Consider the following 18,684-nt stretch of genomic DNA (forward strand, 5'->3'; position numbering starts at 1 on the left):
GGTTTGCTAGAAAGATCTGAAGAAAACTGAGAATAGAGATAAAATACACTGCAGTGAAGTCACTGTACTGAATTCATGACATCATAATTGTTGCCATGGCAACTAGCTAGTATCAAGCACAGAATACTGCCTTCACTGCAGAATCAAGGAGCACCCGTGCTGCCACAAAATAAATGTTCCTATTTGAACAAAAAATCAGTCAACAAGACAGGAAATAAGATATTACTGCAAGTGGACTGCTTTTTCAATACCTCTTGTTTTGTTCACCTGTTGTGAGACTTTTTAAACATGGTAGCACATATAAAGAGGTCTGATAAACATGATAAAAAGAGTCTAATTGAAAAAACTATGGTTTTCTTCCAGTGTTCCTCAATTTTTTCAGCACAGTAGTTCTTCTCCTCATGTTTTCCTCTCCTATGCATATGACTGCAGCCATATACAACAAAACTCAGTTTAGACATGGAACGGGGGGGGGGGAATCAAAAATGCTCCAGTAAAAAACATTTTCCATTTCTTATTTCAACAAGCCAGAGACAGCCAAACTGGAACCGTCACACAGCAGCAGAACTAACGGATAAAGAACATATTCCACATTTGGAGCCCACAGTTCCTTTTGTTTAAGGAGTGCACCAAAAGCACTTTCGAACCCCAGTCGTGGTTTTTCACGCGCTGACTAAACACAGAGCTTCAAATCTGCAGGGCTCCCAGAGCAGCTTCCTTGTAAATAAAAACCTCAACCCTCTTCCTTAGGAAATAGGAACAGTCCTATTTCACACGAGGCAGATCTGCTATTCCCAGCTCCTCCCCATTCACAGATATAAAAGCTTCAAAAATGAAAAAGAAGCAGTTCCCAATTTATCAGGTCACAATGACGTTTGTGAGTAGCACTTATATATAAAATGCACAAGTGCCCCATTTGATGCTGCAAGCTGAAATATCTGTTGGAATAAATCAGTATTAAAAAGGCACATGAAGGAAAGCACATCTGAAAATTAACTTCTTCAAATTAACTTGCTGAATGCAAAGTCAAGAGCTGCAGGTCTGTAATAGCAGATAGTGTTTCACAGTTCAACCTTATGGTTGATTAGTCCCAGAGAAATTGTTTCAAAACAAATTTTAACAAACAGACCACGCTGTACAATAAAGTATACTTATTTGCTACCTCAATGGTTCTTAAAGAGCAATCTATAAATTATTGCTGGACCAAAGAACACTTACACATAACTGTATGTAATTACAGTGTCTAAACAGTTTCAGTACACACTGATGGGGCTTCTTCAGCTTCTAAGAAAACAAAACTGCCTTAGTTACCAATTAACAGCACATTTCCACAGTGGCTTCATGCCTTTGTAGAACACCTTCTCTACTGGGATCAAGCACACTGATGACACCAAAACGAAAGGCCAGAAGTACTGCAGTAACCCTCCTTCTCCAGCCTCTTTATAAAGACTGTCTCAACAAATAAGCACTGGACAAAGCAGAGAATACAAACAATTAGACCAGGAGTTTCAGATACTGATGATTAATAGACAGCTGTATCCCATATACCTCTGTCCTCAGTGTTCTCTTAATACTGCTTCACACAGCCAAGAATGATGACTACTGCTTGAATGATGACAACACAAAAATCGCAAGTTTAACTTATGTTCCACAATATGAAGTGTACTTGGGAAATTATCAGAGTTGACAACACATTCTAAGGAAATCATGGAGTGTGTCATTGTACTCCCTGCCACAGAAATGTAAGGAAATGAACAGTCTTTCACAGGTTTTTAAAAGTCTTAGGAACAGATGCTGCCTTTGCTGAATATAACTGTGATTCCAACCATATATCCTAATACACCAAATACAGTTAAAACAACTGCCATAAATGCAGAAAATTAAGGAAGTTGATAAAACCTCAAGCAAGTTAGATCACAAATGCAGAATTCTCATCTTCTCTGCAACTGAGTACAAATTTAAGTGTCCGTATCATACAATTCACAAACCTATATGTGATATAAACACAGGACAAATGGCAATGACATTTCCTTCCTCATTAGTACACACAGCATTTCTAGCTCTTACACAATATGAAATCATTGCTTAATAAGTAATAAAAAAACCCACCGTGTCTGCAGCTGATTTTGCTGTTTGAAAGATTGACAGATTAATTGATCCCTTAAGCAACTAATGTGTCTTGTCTGAGTGCACACAGAAAATTATGGAGTATCTCAAGACTTTACAAAGCTTTTTATATGACTTTAAAATGAACTTGTTAAATTAGGTCTTCCCCAACAGTCCTTCTGTTAAGTCTAACTTCTGCTTATGTTAATACTAGGCAGGGTAATGCAAAGATGTAGGTGCTGGCCCACCTCTGTATACAGTATTTTTTCTTGCATTACTCATTTATCACTATTATAACAGAAGCAACAACTGAAAATGTTCTGCTAGGATCCGTAGAGATGCCCAAACCACTTGCAAACCTGACAAGGAACACCACCTGTCCCTCCTCTCTCCCCCAGCAAATCAAGTTGAGAAAGGCTAGGGAATTTAAGATGCCAAACAACTATTCTAACTCCTTATGCCTTTATTCAAACTTCCATATAGCAAATTCTTTCCACTGTTGGGAGTCCATCATCCACAATTACAGAAAACTTGAGTGTAAAAGCACTTAAATACAATACTATATCCACTAAATTTAGCTGTTAGTTTAGAAATAGTTATGTTTACTCTAGATACCATTAAAATGTGTTACAACATGTGCCTGGATCCATTTTCAATTTTAACTGTGCTGAGAATTATATTAATGAAATAGGTTTTTTTTAACCAGGCATAGCTAAAGCATGATCTCAGCAAGTTTTGAGGCACTGGCCTTTATTCACACCTTTGTGTATTTGGAAACAGTCCCTTATACACCACTGAGCTGAACCATATAAGATGCACCCACGTTGCAACTGGGTTCCAAACCAAATTGAACCAGAAAATTATAAAACACAGCATTTTAGTTTCTCAGAACTGAGAGGCGATATTCTTTACAATGTCACTGTCTCCCACTGTAATGAGTAAAGGAATAGTCCGGAAATAAAAATAACTTAAAATCTACAGATTTCTGCAGGTCCTGTCTGTAGGGTAATTCTCACCCTCAAGACCCTCAACTGGTCTTAAGGAGTTGAGAATCTGCTCAGCTGTGGATCTTTTACATCAAGTGGTAACAGACGCACTGAATTTTTAACACCCACCCTTACATGCACAAACTTGGAGAGCAAAAGGAGCTGCCAGTTCTCCAGCTCCCTGGTAGGGAATCAAAAATTATTAGGAAAGCCCTTGGAGCAACCTCACACTTGTTCCCCAGAGCTGAAAATGTGCAGAGCAGACAAGGAACATCATCTTGCTTAAACTCTTTTATGGTGCTCCTGAACACTTTAGGAAAGGAGCCAGGTACAAAACCTAGGATGCACTGGGAAATAAATGGGAAAGTATTTTCTTTTTTTTTTGAAAGAGAACTAAAATCACCATCCTGGCTCTGACCAGAGATCTACCTGACTCTCCCCCAACAACAGGCAACTATGAAAGAGTATAAAAACAGGACAAGCATGGGGCTCGGTCCTTTGATTACATTCCCAAACACCGAGAAATTACAGCCCAGCAGATGACTGAGACAGAGGTAAAGAACAACATGCTTAGCCCTTGCACAAACTGAAAAAAGGGTAAACACATACATGAAAAATCTCTACAACTTTAGAAGGCTCGCTTTTTTGCAAAATTGAGTAAAACCAATCAGGAAAACCAAACTGGAAAACAATCAGGTGTCTAGCTCACGCTCTTCCACCTGATGTGTTCTCACATGAGAACTTTTACCAGAAGCCTGTCTTACAGCCACTGCTACTTGGCCACGTTTGTCTAGGGCAGCGGTTGGCCAGGGTTCATGGGCAGCAGTGCAGCCTGGCAGATGATGTCTCCTCTTCCTTACCTTGGCACACCCATCCCAACCAAAGAGAAGACATCCTGGCAGGAAACCAGGAGTTGAATTAAGGTTAGTGATGAAGAGATTCAAGCTGTGATGTGTGACACACTGTGACTGACTTGAAGTCAGAAGCTACTAAACCTCAGACTAAATATGCAGAAGTTCTCCAGTGTTCCAAAAGATACTCCTAAACTCCCAAGTTTAGCTAACTTTGCTGCCATAAGCGGTCCAAAATATCTCAAATGGAACAGCAGGTAAAGGTGTTCTTATTACACAGTCCATTTAAGGGAAATTACTTCTAAGCTGCATGCTTCACTTCAGATACTGGAAACACAACAATTTAAATTGTGTAGTTCAGATCAACATAAATTCATTAAAAACAGGAAAATATCACTGCAAAGTCAGTAATACCCAAAAAGGGCCACACCTTTCCAACACAGCTAACAGATATCCTCATTCAGAAACAAATGTTCCAAACAGAAAGCTACCATTCTCTTCGCTCCCCTGCCTCCAGTCTCCTCATACAATCCCAACACATTTCTGCAAGAAGCCAGGACAGAGTTTTACACAGTCTCTGCCAAAAGGGACGACAGTCCAGAGTCATGGCCAAATACTTACCATGCTTATGTTCCCTCTTCTTTTGGGCAGCAGCTCACCCTTAAACTGGATTAAGTGTAACATGAACTGTACCCTCAGGTGTGATGACAAAGCAACTCCAAAGATCCCTCACAGGTTCCAATCTGAATAATCTGGGCTACTTTAGGCAATTCAGACCACAGCCTCTAGTAACTCCGCTGATTTTAAGGAATAGAGAGTACCCAAATGGAAAGAGCTACTAACAAATGCAGAGGAACAGGAAACACCAACAATCAGAAACAGTAAGGTCTTCTACTACTACAATCAGAGCTAGAAGAAGCTGTCTCCAGTCCAAGCTCTCTGTTACTTTTTCCAAAGCATATGTGCATGCAGGTGTGTGTACATGCATCAGAGGATGGGGTGGGAAATGCTCCCAGAGGAGCTGGTAGGGAGGGGTGGCAGCATTTACTGGCATACCCTCTCTCTGCAGCCTTAGAAAAATTCAGGTATCTATTTAAACTTACATTTGAAAATTCAAATAAAAGCAATAACCTACTAAAGATCAGCAGGTAAGAAACAAAACTATGAATGCTTAGAAATGAATCTTTGCCAACAGAATTCCTGAAAGAAACTTGAAACTCATTTCCCATTCAGTAGATGGTATTAACTAATAATGTAGAAATGAGTGATTCAAACATCTGAATCATTTCTACCTGTATTCACTGTACACTCCTTTCCCTCTGCTGCATCCAAGTAGTATAAAGCCACAACTTCACACTGGTATGGTCAGGCACAAATTACTAAGTCACATGGTATTTTTCAAATAAAACTGAATCATCGAAAGGACAAAGAGAACAAACAGCGAAGGAGCTCACTGCAAAAAAGATGGTGACTTCCTACCAGCCCTCAAAGAAAAGGAGGGGGAAAAAGAAGCAAGCTACACCTCCAGCTTGATTCAACAGGTTTTTCTACACTTATTTTTAAATCTTCAACTGTATTTACTATTACAGTACTCAGATGTTCATATCTTCCTTTTCCAAAGCTGCATGCCCTGTCATACAGTGTCAAACATGCTACATATGTTACTTCATCTCTATACAGCCAAATCAGATTTCTGGGAAGAAAAAATAAAAGGAATGATGAGCAAAAGGTTTCTTGTCACAATATTACAATTTATAGAAAAGATAAATCTGCCTCAGAGTGATCATATTAAATGGCTGAAGCACTTATGCTTGGGTTTGGTGGGTTTTTTTTTAAAGTTGCTTTACAAGGATGTCAGCCCAAAATTTAGCAGAAGTAATGGTGTCTGTAATTTCCCAAGTACTTTTGTCAATATGTCCTTTAAAGCCACAGTCCTTTTTAGAGACGTGTCTCACTGTAAGCAGCACTAAAATAATGGGAACCACTTAACGGTCTCATCCACTATTTTTATTGGAGTTTCTGCCCTTGCTACCATTAATGCAATCATACCTATGACAGCACAAACCACACCAAATTTTCAGCATCTATCGGTTTCCAAGCTACTACTCTACTTAGATGCAGTTTCATCTCTGGCTCCCATGATCTGTGTACAGCCTGCTGCTAAAACAGAAGGTCCAGCACAGTGCCCACAGCTGTACATTCCCATCGCTTGCTTTTGGCCACTACCATTTTAAGTCAAGTTGAGCTCATCAACTCAATCAACTGTAGTTACACAGGGGTTTACATCAATCTAAAAGCAAAGCTATATAACTAAGCTAACCAGAATACTTGATGCTGCTGTTGAAAAGAGGAAGCTTCCTTTCCTTTCCTTCTTTTCCCTTCCTCCACTTCCACTCACATGGTTCTTTCTACACCCTTTCTTGCACTTGAAGGTCTTTGTGGAGCCAGCTTCATAAAGCAAAGACCTAAAATGATCTGGGACTAGTTTTCCACCAGGTTAGCAAGTTAACCTGGAGCATCCTGGAACCCAGTTAAGTGCTACGATGGGTGCCAAGTAAGAGGTAGGATCACATGGCTGAGAGCATGACTCCCCATTTATGCCAACAGAAAAGCCATCAGAGAGAATGAAATTATGAGAAGACTTGGGTCAACACGTGTGCTTCTTGTTCCCTTAGTCAATTGGTAGTGCTATTTGTCTAATCTCATTGTAAACCAGTTCAAAGAGCTAAACCAACAAAAAAACTATTCATTATTTTTGGCACGGCTTGTTTTCTGCCAATTTAGTTCCCTGAACTAGCTCAGCAAAGGAATCCAGCAAGCATCTGCACCAGTGCAGGGAAGGCGGCAGGAACACACAGGGAGATGAGGACAGGCTGGGGCTGATTTAAGCTGTCACCGAACTGCATACCCTGGAGCAGATCTGCATCACACCATAGTTAGAACTGACAGTAATCTGTGCCTGTACAACGGGAGGCCTTCATCGCTGACGGGAGTGTGCCAACAGTGCCAGCACTGAAACATCCTCGGCAAAGTTCAACCTGGGCACAAGCCTGGATGATTACATGTAAAACCAGAAGAATCACAGCTCTCTTACCTTCAGAGACACTAGAAAACATTAGCTAACTTTTCCCCCAGCAACACCCTTGTGAAAATGTGCTCTACAATTCCCATTACACAGATTTAGCCCATAACAACAAAGCAAGCAAAATTGGTGACAAACTCAGCACTGGAACCCAGTAAATCCTCTACATGAAACCAACACTTCATCACTCAACTGTGTTATTAACCCTAAACTAATTCAATTAGTCAGCAGCAGTCTATAAAAAACTCCTTTTGCAAAGACTTTCTAATGCACTATAAAGCTCACATATATAATACAGTTAACAAATATGGGTATTTCCTAGATAGTTGTGAAATATGAAACTAGGGAAAGGAATAATACTGAGATCTTAAGTAATTATTTCCTTTTCTATAGAGAAAAATAAGAGCACATGAAGCAGCATGAGGGCCTATTCACACAATTCAAGAAATTTAATGCAAAGAGCTACAGAAAAGAAAATACATCTATGGATTCTTTTTCTCTCAGATTAGCATTGTCAAATCGTTTCACGTGAAATGCCAGCAATTATTTAATACACCCTAACCAAGACCAGTATCTTCCCTTAAATTCATCTCCTACACTTAGCCCAACAATTCCCACACTTAACTTGCTCTGTGTAACAATGAAGCACATTTGGAAAAGGGGGGGCTTTGTTAACACAGAAGCAAATCTCTGCAGTAGTGAACAGCCAGCACTGTAAGTCTATCCAGCAACTCGAGATACTCTTTCATTCACATTCCAGCTTAAGCACATCACATTTGGGACGCTCAAGTCATACTTAATTTTGTTCAACACCACCTTTTGACAACAGCTTTCTCATCAAGACTCAAAATATGTATGTCAAGAAAGACAGTCACTTGCCAGGACTGTCACTGATTCTCTCAAGATAAAAATAATAAAGCTGTAAGTGCAAGGAGCAGAGGCTGCCTAATTGTCAGCTGTATAAAACAGAAGTATCAAGGTTATTGTCCTGAGGGCAGCAAGAGTTTAAGAGGAATAGAAAATGACGCTGCAACCTGTTTTGAAATCTTGAACTCCATGGGAGTAAAAATTTAAGGAAAACAAATGAAAACTCAGTGCATGCTACAAAAAACTACTGCAAATTTGCCAGAGAACCAGGAGAGCTGTCTAGGAGGAACTTGCACCCTATTAGAAAGAAAGAAACGGGATGACAAAATAACCCAACCAAAACACCCTAGACAGTATGAGCAAAGCATTTACCCCAGAACTCTTTGCATCCTCACACATCTGGATATAAAGAAAACAGCAAAAGTGTGCTACTCTAATCTAAATGTGGAATTTAACACTTGAAATCTGACAACTATTATTTCAGTGACAATGGTATTCCGAACCTCATTTTTCTGGGCAATAAATTATTATGATCAAGCCAAAGTAGGAACAGCACTTCTTCACACACAAGGGACTCCCAACACAGAGGTATGCTGGTGCTTCCTTGGCCTTAACAGACAGGCCAAGGTGAAGGCAACCTCACCGATCCCGTCAAGCGAGGCACCTCCAGACATCACCACCCTCGCTCGCCAAGACAAGCAGTCACAAGGTATCCACATCCAGCATCAGGGAGCCAGGATTAACATTTACTGCTTGAGTTACGGCTGCAGGCTAATCTTGGAGAAATTGATAGTGACAGCAAACCTGAGATTTTTTTTTCCTCTTTAAATGACAGGGTGGGAAGCTTAGGTTTTCCCCCCTTCCTTCCGGGAAGCTCTAGCTCCTCTAGTTTTAAAAACCATCCTGACACACACCTTCCCAATTCTGCTCCACATGCAGCAGCATGGCTACTGGCATAACTTGGCCTGTTTTCCAACCAGCTGTCAGACTTCTTAGTTTTGGCCAGTTTTGAAAAAAAGAAAAGATAAAAATGCAGCATCACCTTAATAATTGAAGAGATGTAATCAGGTAGTGGAACTACTTCACAGGAGGACACTTCCTTCTGTCTCTAATAAATTAAAAGCTGAAAAGACAGCCAAAACAGAGTATAATCTCCTGATAAAAATTAGGAAGCACTGTAATAGTAGCACAACCCTCCACTCTCATTATAGCCAGGTAGACCATAGAGAAGAAGAAAGTTTCTTTTACTCTCTGACCCAACACACACAAAGATGGTCCAAGGAGCAGCTTAAAATCTGAAACCTACCTATGACAAACTAACACAAAAGTCTAAGACTCAGAAAAACACTAAAGACTGAGCAGTAATACCCACACAATAGTCTGGGCACCTTCTGACAAGTGAAGGTGATGCGAAGGTTTGGGAAAAGGTGCATTACGCTAAGATGTTGCCTATGGCCTTCACTGGTGAAGACACATTTTTATCACCAGCAGACTCCAGTAAAATTTTAAGCTGCAACCCAGGCACACAGATACATGTTTGAGAGAAATACATCTGTATTTTGGCATGTAAATACCTGAATTCAGCGTTATAAAACCCAGCTCAGCTGTAAAACTGCACAAGGCCACTGTCCAGTATTCCATTCTATAAAAATTACTAAAACGCCAGCGACAAAGAAATTTTGTTTGCAAGATGCAATGTACATTTTTATCATGCTGGATAAAATATCTACAGTCTCAGCAGTGGTTAAATTGCTGCTATAAAGGAAATTGTCCTCAGATAAATGGTTTCCCTATGAGAAGGTTTCAGTGCTACACCTCACCCCAGGTCAATAAATCAAATTAACTGCACCTTGTCCTCTGGCCAATGACATCATCAGCTTGACCACATCTTGTGAAGCGAGTGCAAAAACATATGCTATTTAAGGCATGAAATCATATTACTGCTTTTTGTCCAGCCAGCCTTGTGCTGTTGGTCTGCGAAACAGTCAGTCACCTGAACAGTCTCATTACAGCTTCTACAGCTTTTTTTCTTTTTTTTCCTTCTAGTATTCAAGGCCTGTCTTTGCCGAGGGTGAAGAAAAAAGGATAAATAATCTGAGTCGTTATTTTTTAAATCAAAATGCTTTTCATTAGCTGCAGTGCAGTATTTTGTGACAAATTAAATTTAGAACCAAACGACGAAATATGCCATCTGCACTTGCATGTGAACTCTCTTCCTAGTAGTGTTTCAAAGATGTTTACATGCTAATCTGGCACTGATACTCTGAAGTACCCTGCTGCTTGGTCCTTTTTCTCCACAGGGTGAAAACAATGGTCACTAATGAAAACCTACACAGTTTTATTTGAAACCAATCCCTGCATAAATATTTTCTATTTTAAATTACTGCCTCCCCCTAATCAAGTAGCCCATTTGTTTTATTTCTAAGTAGACTAATATCTGGCTTAAAACTGAATTGCTCCAGACAATTTAAGAGGATTAATTTCAATTTTCACTTGGCGTTCTTATGACACAATCATAGAAAACTTATCTTCTTTTCTAGACCCTGTACTGCCTAGTGGTATCTTCTGTCTTGAAAGCCAAATCTAAATGAAAGGGAAAAAAAAAAAAACACCTCAACCCAGAACAGTCAAAGATACAAGCAGTGACAAAAGCATCTGACACACTGCACTCTTAAACCTCATCCACATTAAGCAAAAAGAAGGTGAATAAGATTATCTTCAATGTATTCAATTCTGTTTGTGTTCAGAGGGAGGAGGAAAGCTGTTCAGATTTTGAGTGTGTCTTCTATAGCTCTCTCAGTGCCAGGAAACGTAAATTAGAAGCAACTCTCCTTTAAGGAAAAGAATCAAGGACAAAGGGACCAAAAATGCCCAAGCCTCTGAAAAGCAGATATGAAAGGAACAGCTTTACAGTCTTGAGTTGCTATAAATTAAAAATAAGCTCCTTATTTAAAAGACATGAGTGTTTGAGAATCTATGAGCAGATCTGATGCTGCTCAAGCCCCAGGAGGGTTTTGTTTTTGCTGGCAGGGGTGGAGTGGAGATGGGGGGGTCATTTTGGTTATTAGTAAATAAATCAAGCAGCAGAGTGAGGCCTAGGCGCTTGCCAGAGGAGCCGGGGCCTGGCTCTCCCCCTCCTCTCCTCACACAGCCTGGGTTTGATCTCGGGGCCCTGTGGGTTTGCCAAGAAGATTTTAAAAAAAAAGCGAGAGAGCGAGAAAGAAGAATCATATTGAACCACAAAAGCACATGGGGCGAATGTAAAATATAAACACGGCGTTGGGCTCTGAGTGGCTGTTATTAAAGGTCTGAATTACTAAACATGAGAGGCGGGGAAAGCCGGGCGGCCATTTCAATAATATAAACCTCCCCGAATTAGACATTATTCAAATGAGAAGGAGAGAGAGGGAAGAGAGGGAGAGCGCGGGGGAGAGGGACGGGACCGGCACCACCGTGCCCTGGGGGCTCCGCCGGAGCACTGGGGCAAAGGGGGAGCGGGGCAAACACCGCCGGGGCAGATCCGGCCCTCGGGGGTGGGGGGCAAACCCGGCCCTCGGGGGGCCCCTCTCCCGCCGGAGAACAGCACGGGGGGACTCTGCCCGTGCACCCCGCAGTCACCCCCCACCGAACCCGCCCCTGGCGAAGGGAGGGGGGAGATTTAAATGAAAAAGCCAAACCACGCTCTCCTCCTGCCCCCCTCCCCGCACCCACCCACCCCACGCTGCAAGGCCCAGGCTCTGGGGAAATAAACCCGAGTAAGGGGGGGGGGGGTGCTGCGGGGAAGGGGGGCAACGAGAGGAGCGATGAGAAAACCGAGTCTTTCTGCCTCCCCGCGCCCCAGTCAGGGGCCGGCACCCGCGGCCCCCCTCCGCCCCGCCGCCGGGGGGACCCTGCCCGACTCGGGCGACCCGCCGGGACCGCTCCTCCAGCATCTCTCCCTTCCCCCCCCCCCCCCCCCCACTCCATGAATATGTAAAGCGGGTTTATTGTGGGCGTGCGGGCCGGGTGGCGGCCAAACCACCCCCGAATGCTTTTGGGTGGGGGGCTGCCTCCCCTCTCCCTCCCGGCGTGTGTGTCCCCCCTCCCTCCTTCCCGCCCCGACCCCTCCGCCTCGCCGCGCCGCCGCCGCCCATCGCCCCCATGGCCGGTGCCCCGGCGTGCGGGCTCCGTGTGCGGGAGGGACGGTGTGTGTGTGTGTCTCCCCAACGCGGGGAGGCTGCTCTGCTTCGCCTTCTCTTTCCCCCCCCCGCTCCCTCCTGTGCCGTTAATTATAATAATCCTGAGTACTAATAAATTATGCTAAGCGGGGCCGGGCGGGCGGGCGGGGGGGGGGGGTGCGCCCCGCGCGCGCGAGTATGAATATGAATATGTAAAACGCAGTAATGATTACCTGCCGCCGCCGCCACCGCCGCCGCCGAACTCTCATCTTGACTCGCTGCTCCTCCGTCCGCCATTTTGAATATTTTAACCAAAAATCGGCCGCGCGATAAACCCTCCCCCCTCCCCTTCCCCTCCCTCTCTCCTCCCTCCCTCCCCGCGCCGCCGCCGCCGCTCCGCGCATGCGCTCCGGGCTCTGCGCTCCCCCCTCCCTCTCTTCCCCTCAGCCGCTTTCCCGGCGAGGGCGCGGAGCGGCGCCGCGCATGCGCGGTGTGGCCGGACCGGCTCGCTCCCCCCCGCCGGCGGGCGATGAGGGGAAGCGCGTGCGCACTGAGGCGCCCCCCGCGCGCCCCCTCAGGGCACGGGGCGGTCCGACCCCCCCCCCCCCCGCCCCCCCCCCCCGTCCCCCAAAGGTCCTCGCCTTAGGCGTGGGGTTTTTGTGGTTGTAAAATCTAGGTAATCTACAGGGGACAAACTGAATGTTTTGGGGGTAAAAGCTGAGGTAGTCTGTAGGGGAGAGAATGGACGTGTTGGGGTAAAAACAAGGTTATCAGTAGTGGGCAGAAAGGAAACATTTGGGGGGTAAAACTTGAGGGGAGAGAATGAAAATTTTGAGGTAAAATCAAGGTAACCGGGAGTGGACAGGAAGAGAAAAAATTCGGGGTAAAATCTGAGTTAATCTGTAAGGAAGAGAATTAACATACGTAAAACCAAAGTTGTCTGTCAGTCGTGGATGGGAAGGGAAAATCTTGGGGCTAAAACTTGGCAATAATCTCTAGGGAAGAGCATGGACATATTGAGGTAAAAATGAGGTAATCAGTAGTGACAGGGAAAATTTTGGGGGTAAAAATCTATAAGGAAGAAGCAGTATTTTGCAGGAAAAATCTGATGGAATCTTTAGGGCCAGAGTGAACAATTTGGGGATAAGGTAAATGTAGCCGTTGGATTTTTATGCTGGTAAAATCTAGGTAATTATCACGGATAAAATTCGTATTTTGGGGGTAAAATCTGAGGTCATCTGTAGGGGAGAGAAGGAAGATTTTGAGGTAAAGTGAGGTAATCGATAGTGGACAGGTAGGGACATTATTGGGGGGTAAAGCTTGAAACATCTGTGGGGGACAGGTGCCCGACAGGAGACTCTCGGTGGACAAGCGCTCCAAAGGTGCTGTGTCTGAGTGGTGGTGTGGAAATACCCGTCTGGACTGCACCTGCACCCAGGTACTGCCCGAGCCCCAGGCAGAACTAAGCCCCTATGAATAAAGAGGAATTGCGTCCAGGGAAATGGAATCGCAGAAACTGTGGTTCTCGTGGAGGAGGGTGCCTGAGCGAGGGTCTGGTTTTCCTCCAGAAAAGAGCGATTGCACGGAAGCAATCCTCCTCTGTTCTAAAAACCCCACCCCAACATTCCCTCTTCCTGGGCAACCCAATGCTCCTGGGGTGCTTTTCTCAAATGTTTTATCCTCTTACACTTCTCACATCAAATTGTTCTGGAAGGGGAGTCGGGTTTCATGCCTCCCTCGTTAAAGGGGAGTAAATATGAAACCAGAGGGACCAACAAATAAAATTAGCTTTAGATTCAAAGCTTCCAAATCAAGATGAGCAATCAGCCAGAGTGGCAAAACTTTGTTAATTCTTGACAGATTTGGCAGAGTAGAAATAAAACTTAACTCACATTCTTAATAATGCATACATAGACGTTATCCCTGAGCTTTGTAATGTACTTCCAGAAAAAGAAAGGAGGCTGGTATAGAATGGCATTCATTAAGGACACGGTCGTAACGTTTTCCAAGAGTCATTAACTCAGATGGGTCAGAGTCCAAGCCGGATTTTCTTCTGGGGTGCAAAACATTGTGGAGTAAGAGGAACTGTCAGGGATCTGTTCTTGCATGCTGTTGCTGAAGAAATTAGGAGTCATATCAGAGACAGCCACTTGATTTTTTTCATTGGTAGGAAAGAGCCAAAAAGGAAAGGTTGAAGAAGGGAGACAGCAGGGTGTATCTCCAAGGGGTGAATCAGAAAGGTAATTTTGTCATTTTTATTTAAAAATAAGTTCCTCTGGTAATGGGATTTTTTTTTCTTGCCATCCTATAAAATAACCTCTTGTTACTGCAGAAAACACTAGCAGAAATGGACTGCAGTGTGAAAGAGCAAAAACCTTCCCCTAACACCAGTTCTACTCATGCACATTCATCTGCTGACACTCTAAACCAGCAATTAAGCACTTTGTCTCCTGAAGATCTGTGTTGCTCTCGCAGGGGCGAACATGTAAACAAAGGCATATTGTCGTGCTCCTCTTCAGTTCAGCCATGATCCTCGCGGGCCAGTTAATCCAGTTTTATGGCCAGGTTATACCAGCACTGCAGCACACAGGGGCTGCACCAGGACAGATAAAGGTGTAGAGAAAGGGCTGCCTAGATTAAGACTCTGCACAGCTCTAATCCTGCCTACGCTGAATATTCTCTCCAGTATCTCCCTATCTCACCCAAAGACTCTTCTCAGTCCAGCATGCCACTTCCCAGTAACCTCTTCCCTGATACCAGCAGCTTCTTGCCGGGGAGAATTTGCTCCCATTACCACACCTGATTTAGCCTTTGCTCTCGCTCAGCTTCTGCACACTTAGCTGGAAACCACAGCTGCCACAGAAAACATGTCTGAAAACAAGTAGTTGCTAGTGGTTTGGTTTTTTGCTTTGGTTTTTTTTTTTTTTTTGTCGTTGTTTTCTGGTAGTTATTAATCTGCTCTGTGTTTTCTAATTGACCACCTATAAAGAGGACTAATTCAGTCAGGCCGCATAGGTGCTCTCCCTCTCCCGGTAAAGATTAGTCTAGATCTATGTCTGCATCCTCTCCTCTAGTTTTCTTTGAATGCATCTCTATCTGATGCCTTCCCCAAGGTGTCATACATCCCTGTGGCTATATATCCAGGAAAGCTGGCCAAATCATTAGTGATGAATAATTTATCAGATAAATTTTACCTCTCTTTCAATTGTGAGTGCTGCATAGTGCCTGATTGGTATCTTACTCATGAACAACTTGCTGAAAATACTTGAAATTTGAGATAATTGGACACAAAGATGATACAAAGCTTAGTCCTACGAGGAGCTGAGCACTCTGGATTCATTTTACAAAAAGACATAAGTAAGAAAGTTGGTTGTTCAGCTGCAGTCAGTGAGACCAGGCTCAAACTGATGGCGAAGAGTGTGCTGAAACAGAGCCCAAAACAGCGAACAGCGAGCAGCAAGCAGGACCTTGTGATTGCATTCTCTGGCTGGACTCGTCAGCCACAGAGAATCGCTTCTCACAGGGATTTTGCTTTAAAAAGATTTTCTGGCAGTGAAAAACAATAGAGTGTTCAAAATCAACACCACATGTAAAGGGAAAAATTAGTATTTGAGGATCTTTAAAAGTTCTGCACCGTATCTGTGTCCATTGTTTTGATGTTGAATCAGATACCTCTTAATTGCTATTTAATTCCTAGCCCTCCTTGGCCTGCTTGACTGGTGCCCATAACCCCAAATTTTCTATGATTGCTATGTGACCTTCTGAATTTTCTATCTCCTGCTAGAATTAATTCAGTGGTGTTTCACAGACAATTTTTTTTTAAGGTAGGCAGACAGAGGACAAAAGAAACATGAGGTGAGAAGGCAGGGAGCAAAAGAAACATAAATCACAGTATTTAAGCAAAAAGCACACTGGGAAGAAAATTATCCTTTTCACAAAACAGCTCTAGTGTATAGGGAAATTAAGAGCAAACTTATCTGCTCTGCTCCAATTCCACTGTGCCACTCAGATGTGAATCCCAGATGCTGCTTTTCTCACGCGATGTCCCCCTTCTCTCTATCCTGTTTTCTTCACATCAGATTTCTCTCCTCCAGGAGGGCCTGTTACTAGAGTCGCGTTTGTTTCTGCTTTCCCTTTGGTCTTCCAGATACTTAGAGGCTTCTTCCTCAAAACAGTCATTCTTTGCCCCTGATGTTTCACACATACCTCCCCCAAACCTCTGTATTCCTTTCACTTGGAGACTGCGCAGATTGTCTCACATTTAATTAAACTTATCTGTGTGATGCCATGAAGACTTTTTGCCTTTTCTTTTATACCCCTGTTATACCTCTTTACAACTTCTGTATTCCTAGTGCTTTTTGCCTACATTCTTGGACTTGTTTGTTCAGCTAGGAGACTAAACATTTTAGAAGCTTCGTAGTTAGGGATCAGTGTGCCCCAGACCCCAAGGTCCTCTCCAGAACACATTCTGTAAACTGAGATAGAACCATCCAGGGGAAGCTTCCTTGGGGAGGGGGACTCATTCGAGCCTCTCATTGGGGAATTTTTGATAGCTATGCTAATTAGTAACACCTATAATGTTATACCAGATCTTTTGGGGGTGTGCATTGCGGTGTGCATTTCAGTGCATTCGACCAGGACGTGTGCACCTAAGGATCCGTAAAATAAATACCAAGGTAAAATCCCTTTTCCCCTTCTAACCGTGTTTGACTCTTGATTTTAAGACCAGGAAAAGGGATCGTGTGTGTTTCTGTCTGTTTCCTATTTCTCATCATCATACTCAGCCTGATAGAGCAACAGGCAGCCTCCCTGGTACAGCATTATTTTTTGAACATGCTATCGATAGCAAAAGACACTGTGTCTCAAAAAGCTTGCAATTTAGAGAGCTGGCAGGGAAAGAACGAGGGAAAAATAGGATTAGTACCTTCTTGATTGAGAAGTGAAGAAAAGCAATGGAAAGACTGTGCATAGTCCCTCCAGTGTCACAGCCGACATTAGTGGGACACAGACTTGCACCTAGGTGCTCTGAGGCTGTGCAGTTCAGTACTTTAACCACAAAGCTGTTTTTCCTTTCTCTCCTGCATTGCTCCCCACCCTCCTCCTGTTTCCAAGCGTGGAAAAGAGCCCACCCTTGTCCCCAAGGCTTGGGACCCACTAGTACTGTCTCTTTCCAGGGTTATGCTTTTCCCTCTCTTCAGATCTCCTTCCTACGCACCTTGTGAGTGCTGAGCACGAACGGCAGAAGAGAAATGGAGACTGTCCACTGCATATATTGGCTGTTTTTTTCCCCTGCACACTCCTCTGGCTGCCTTTGACCAGATTGCTTTCTGCCTTTGGTTCTGACCTTATTCTGTTGTCTCTGGATTGGAGAAAGGATGACCCTGAATCTCTTACTTCTGAGAGTTGTCGCCACTCCTCTGAATCCTAAAGATAATAAAATTATAGCAGGAAAGTTGTACCATCTCATAATACTCTGCCCCTCCCAAGTACAGCTAACTGCTTTTTTGGAGATATGAAATGGAGCACGGACAAAAAGAAGCATATTTTTCATTTTCATATTTAAAAAAACCTCCTGTAATTCAGAACCTTCACACATCCTCAGAAAAGGGAGACGTAATTACTAAAAGGACACTTATCTTTTCAGGTGGGTTGTTCAATCTGTTTCTCACTCTCTGCTGCTTTGGCTGCACATACTTTAGCTCTAGCTCAGTTTTTTGTATGCATTTCAATAGTTGTCATCAATGCAGCTTCTGAACCCTCCAATTTTAACCAGTCACATCTTACAAGTCACCAGCTTTGAAGATTTAGGGAATTATTGCTGTGCTTTTTTAGCAATATTAAACTAAAGCAGAGAAATTAAGGAACTTGTCTTCGGTTGCATGTGCAGCTGGGCAGCCCAGAAAGATGAGCCCCCAGTTCTCTCTGTTGTGCCTTGATTGAAGGACCCTGTTCAGCAGTTATTGTTCCTCTCCCAGAGATCCACAAGGCTGGCTCCATCTTTACCTGCCTCTCTGCTCTGAGAGGGACAACAATGAGGTCCTACAACTTGATTCAGATCTCTAAGGAGTGGGATTTGAAATTGCCTGATTCAAGTTGCCACTCAAAACTGTCACAGATCTGCTTTCAGTGGTTTTCTCTTCCTCCTCTTACTACAGGAAAACCCTTAAAAATACCTATTTTTTGTTAGGATGATTATTAACTAAAACTTGGGAAAAGCTCAGATACTAAAGCAAGAGTGCTAGCTGTGTGGCAAACTCGGGTAGAAGGGCACATTCTGGTTTGTACCTATATGAAAACCGGGGCTGAACTCCTTTTTTCGACCAGTTGTACAGCACACTTCCTGCTGTAGACCTTGGGAATGCTTTGGTGCTGCTTACATGAGGAACCAAATTCTTTTTGACCTCACTGAAGAGGGGGCCAAGAGGGACACATCTGATGCCTTTTAGCAACCGCAAGGTTTTCTGTAGAATAGACATAGCCTCTGAAACAAACACACAGCTGGAGTTAGGGTGCTTTTGAAAACATTGTCTTTATTCTCTACCTCCCTTTCTTCCAGGACAGCTCTTTGCTTATTCCCTCTTCAGAAAGGGACTTTTCTGTCACACAGCCTAGCCTGGCTGGAGATTAGGGATTCT

The 18,684-nt window shown here is 43.4% G+C and overlaps 1 protein-coding gene across 7 annotated transcripts in view; it reads right to left on the bottom strand.

The window, feature by feature from the left end:
* The window catches only part of POU2F1 (POU class 2 homeobox 1), a 114,014-nt gene extending 101,654 nt beyond the window's left edge, over window positions 1-12,360 (bottom strand). For all 7 annotated transcript variants that reach the window (XM_048293460.1, XM_048293459.1, XM_048293447.1 and 4 more), the window contains exon 1: window positions 12,283-12,360. In XM_048293460.1, the coding sequence (XP_048149417.1) occupies window positions 12,283-12,346 (64 nt within the window). In that variant the 5' untranslated portion in view covers window positions 12,347-12,360. The remainder of the gene's footprint in view (window positions 1-12,282) is intronic.
* Window positions 12,361-18,684: the final 6,324 nt, after the last annotated feature.

This window comes from Corvus hawaiiensis, chromosome 2, assembly GCF_020740725.1.
Source record: "Corvus hawaiiensis isolate bCorHaw1 chromosome 2, bCorHaw1.pri.cur, whole genome shotgun sequence".
In the NCBI taxonomy this organism is placed as follows: domain Eukaryota; kingdom Metazoa; phylum Chordata; class Aves; order Passeriformes; family Corvidae; genus Corvus; species Corvus hawaiiensis.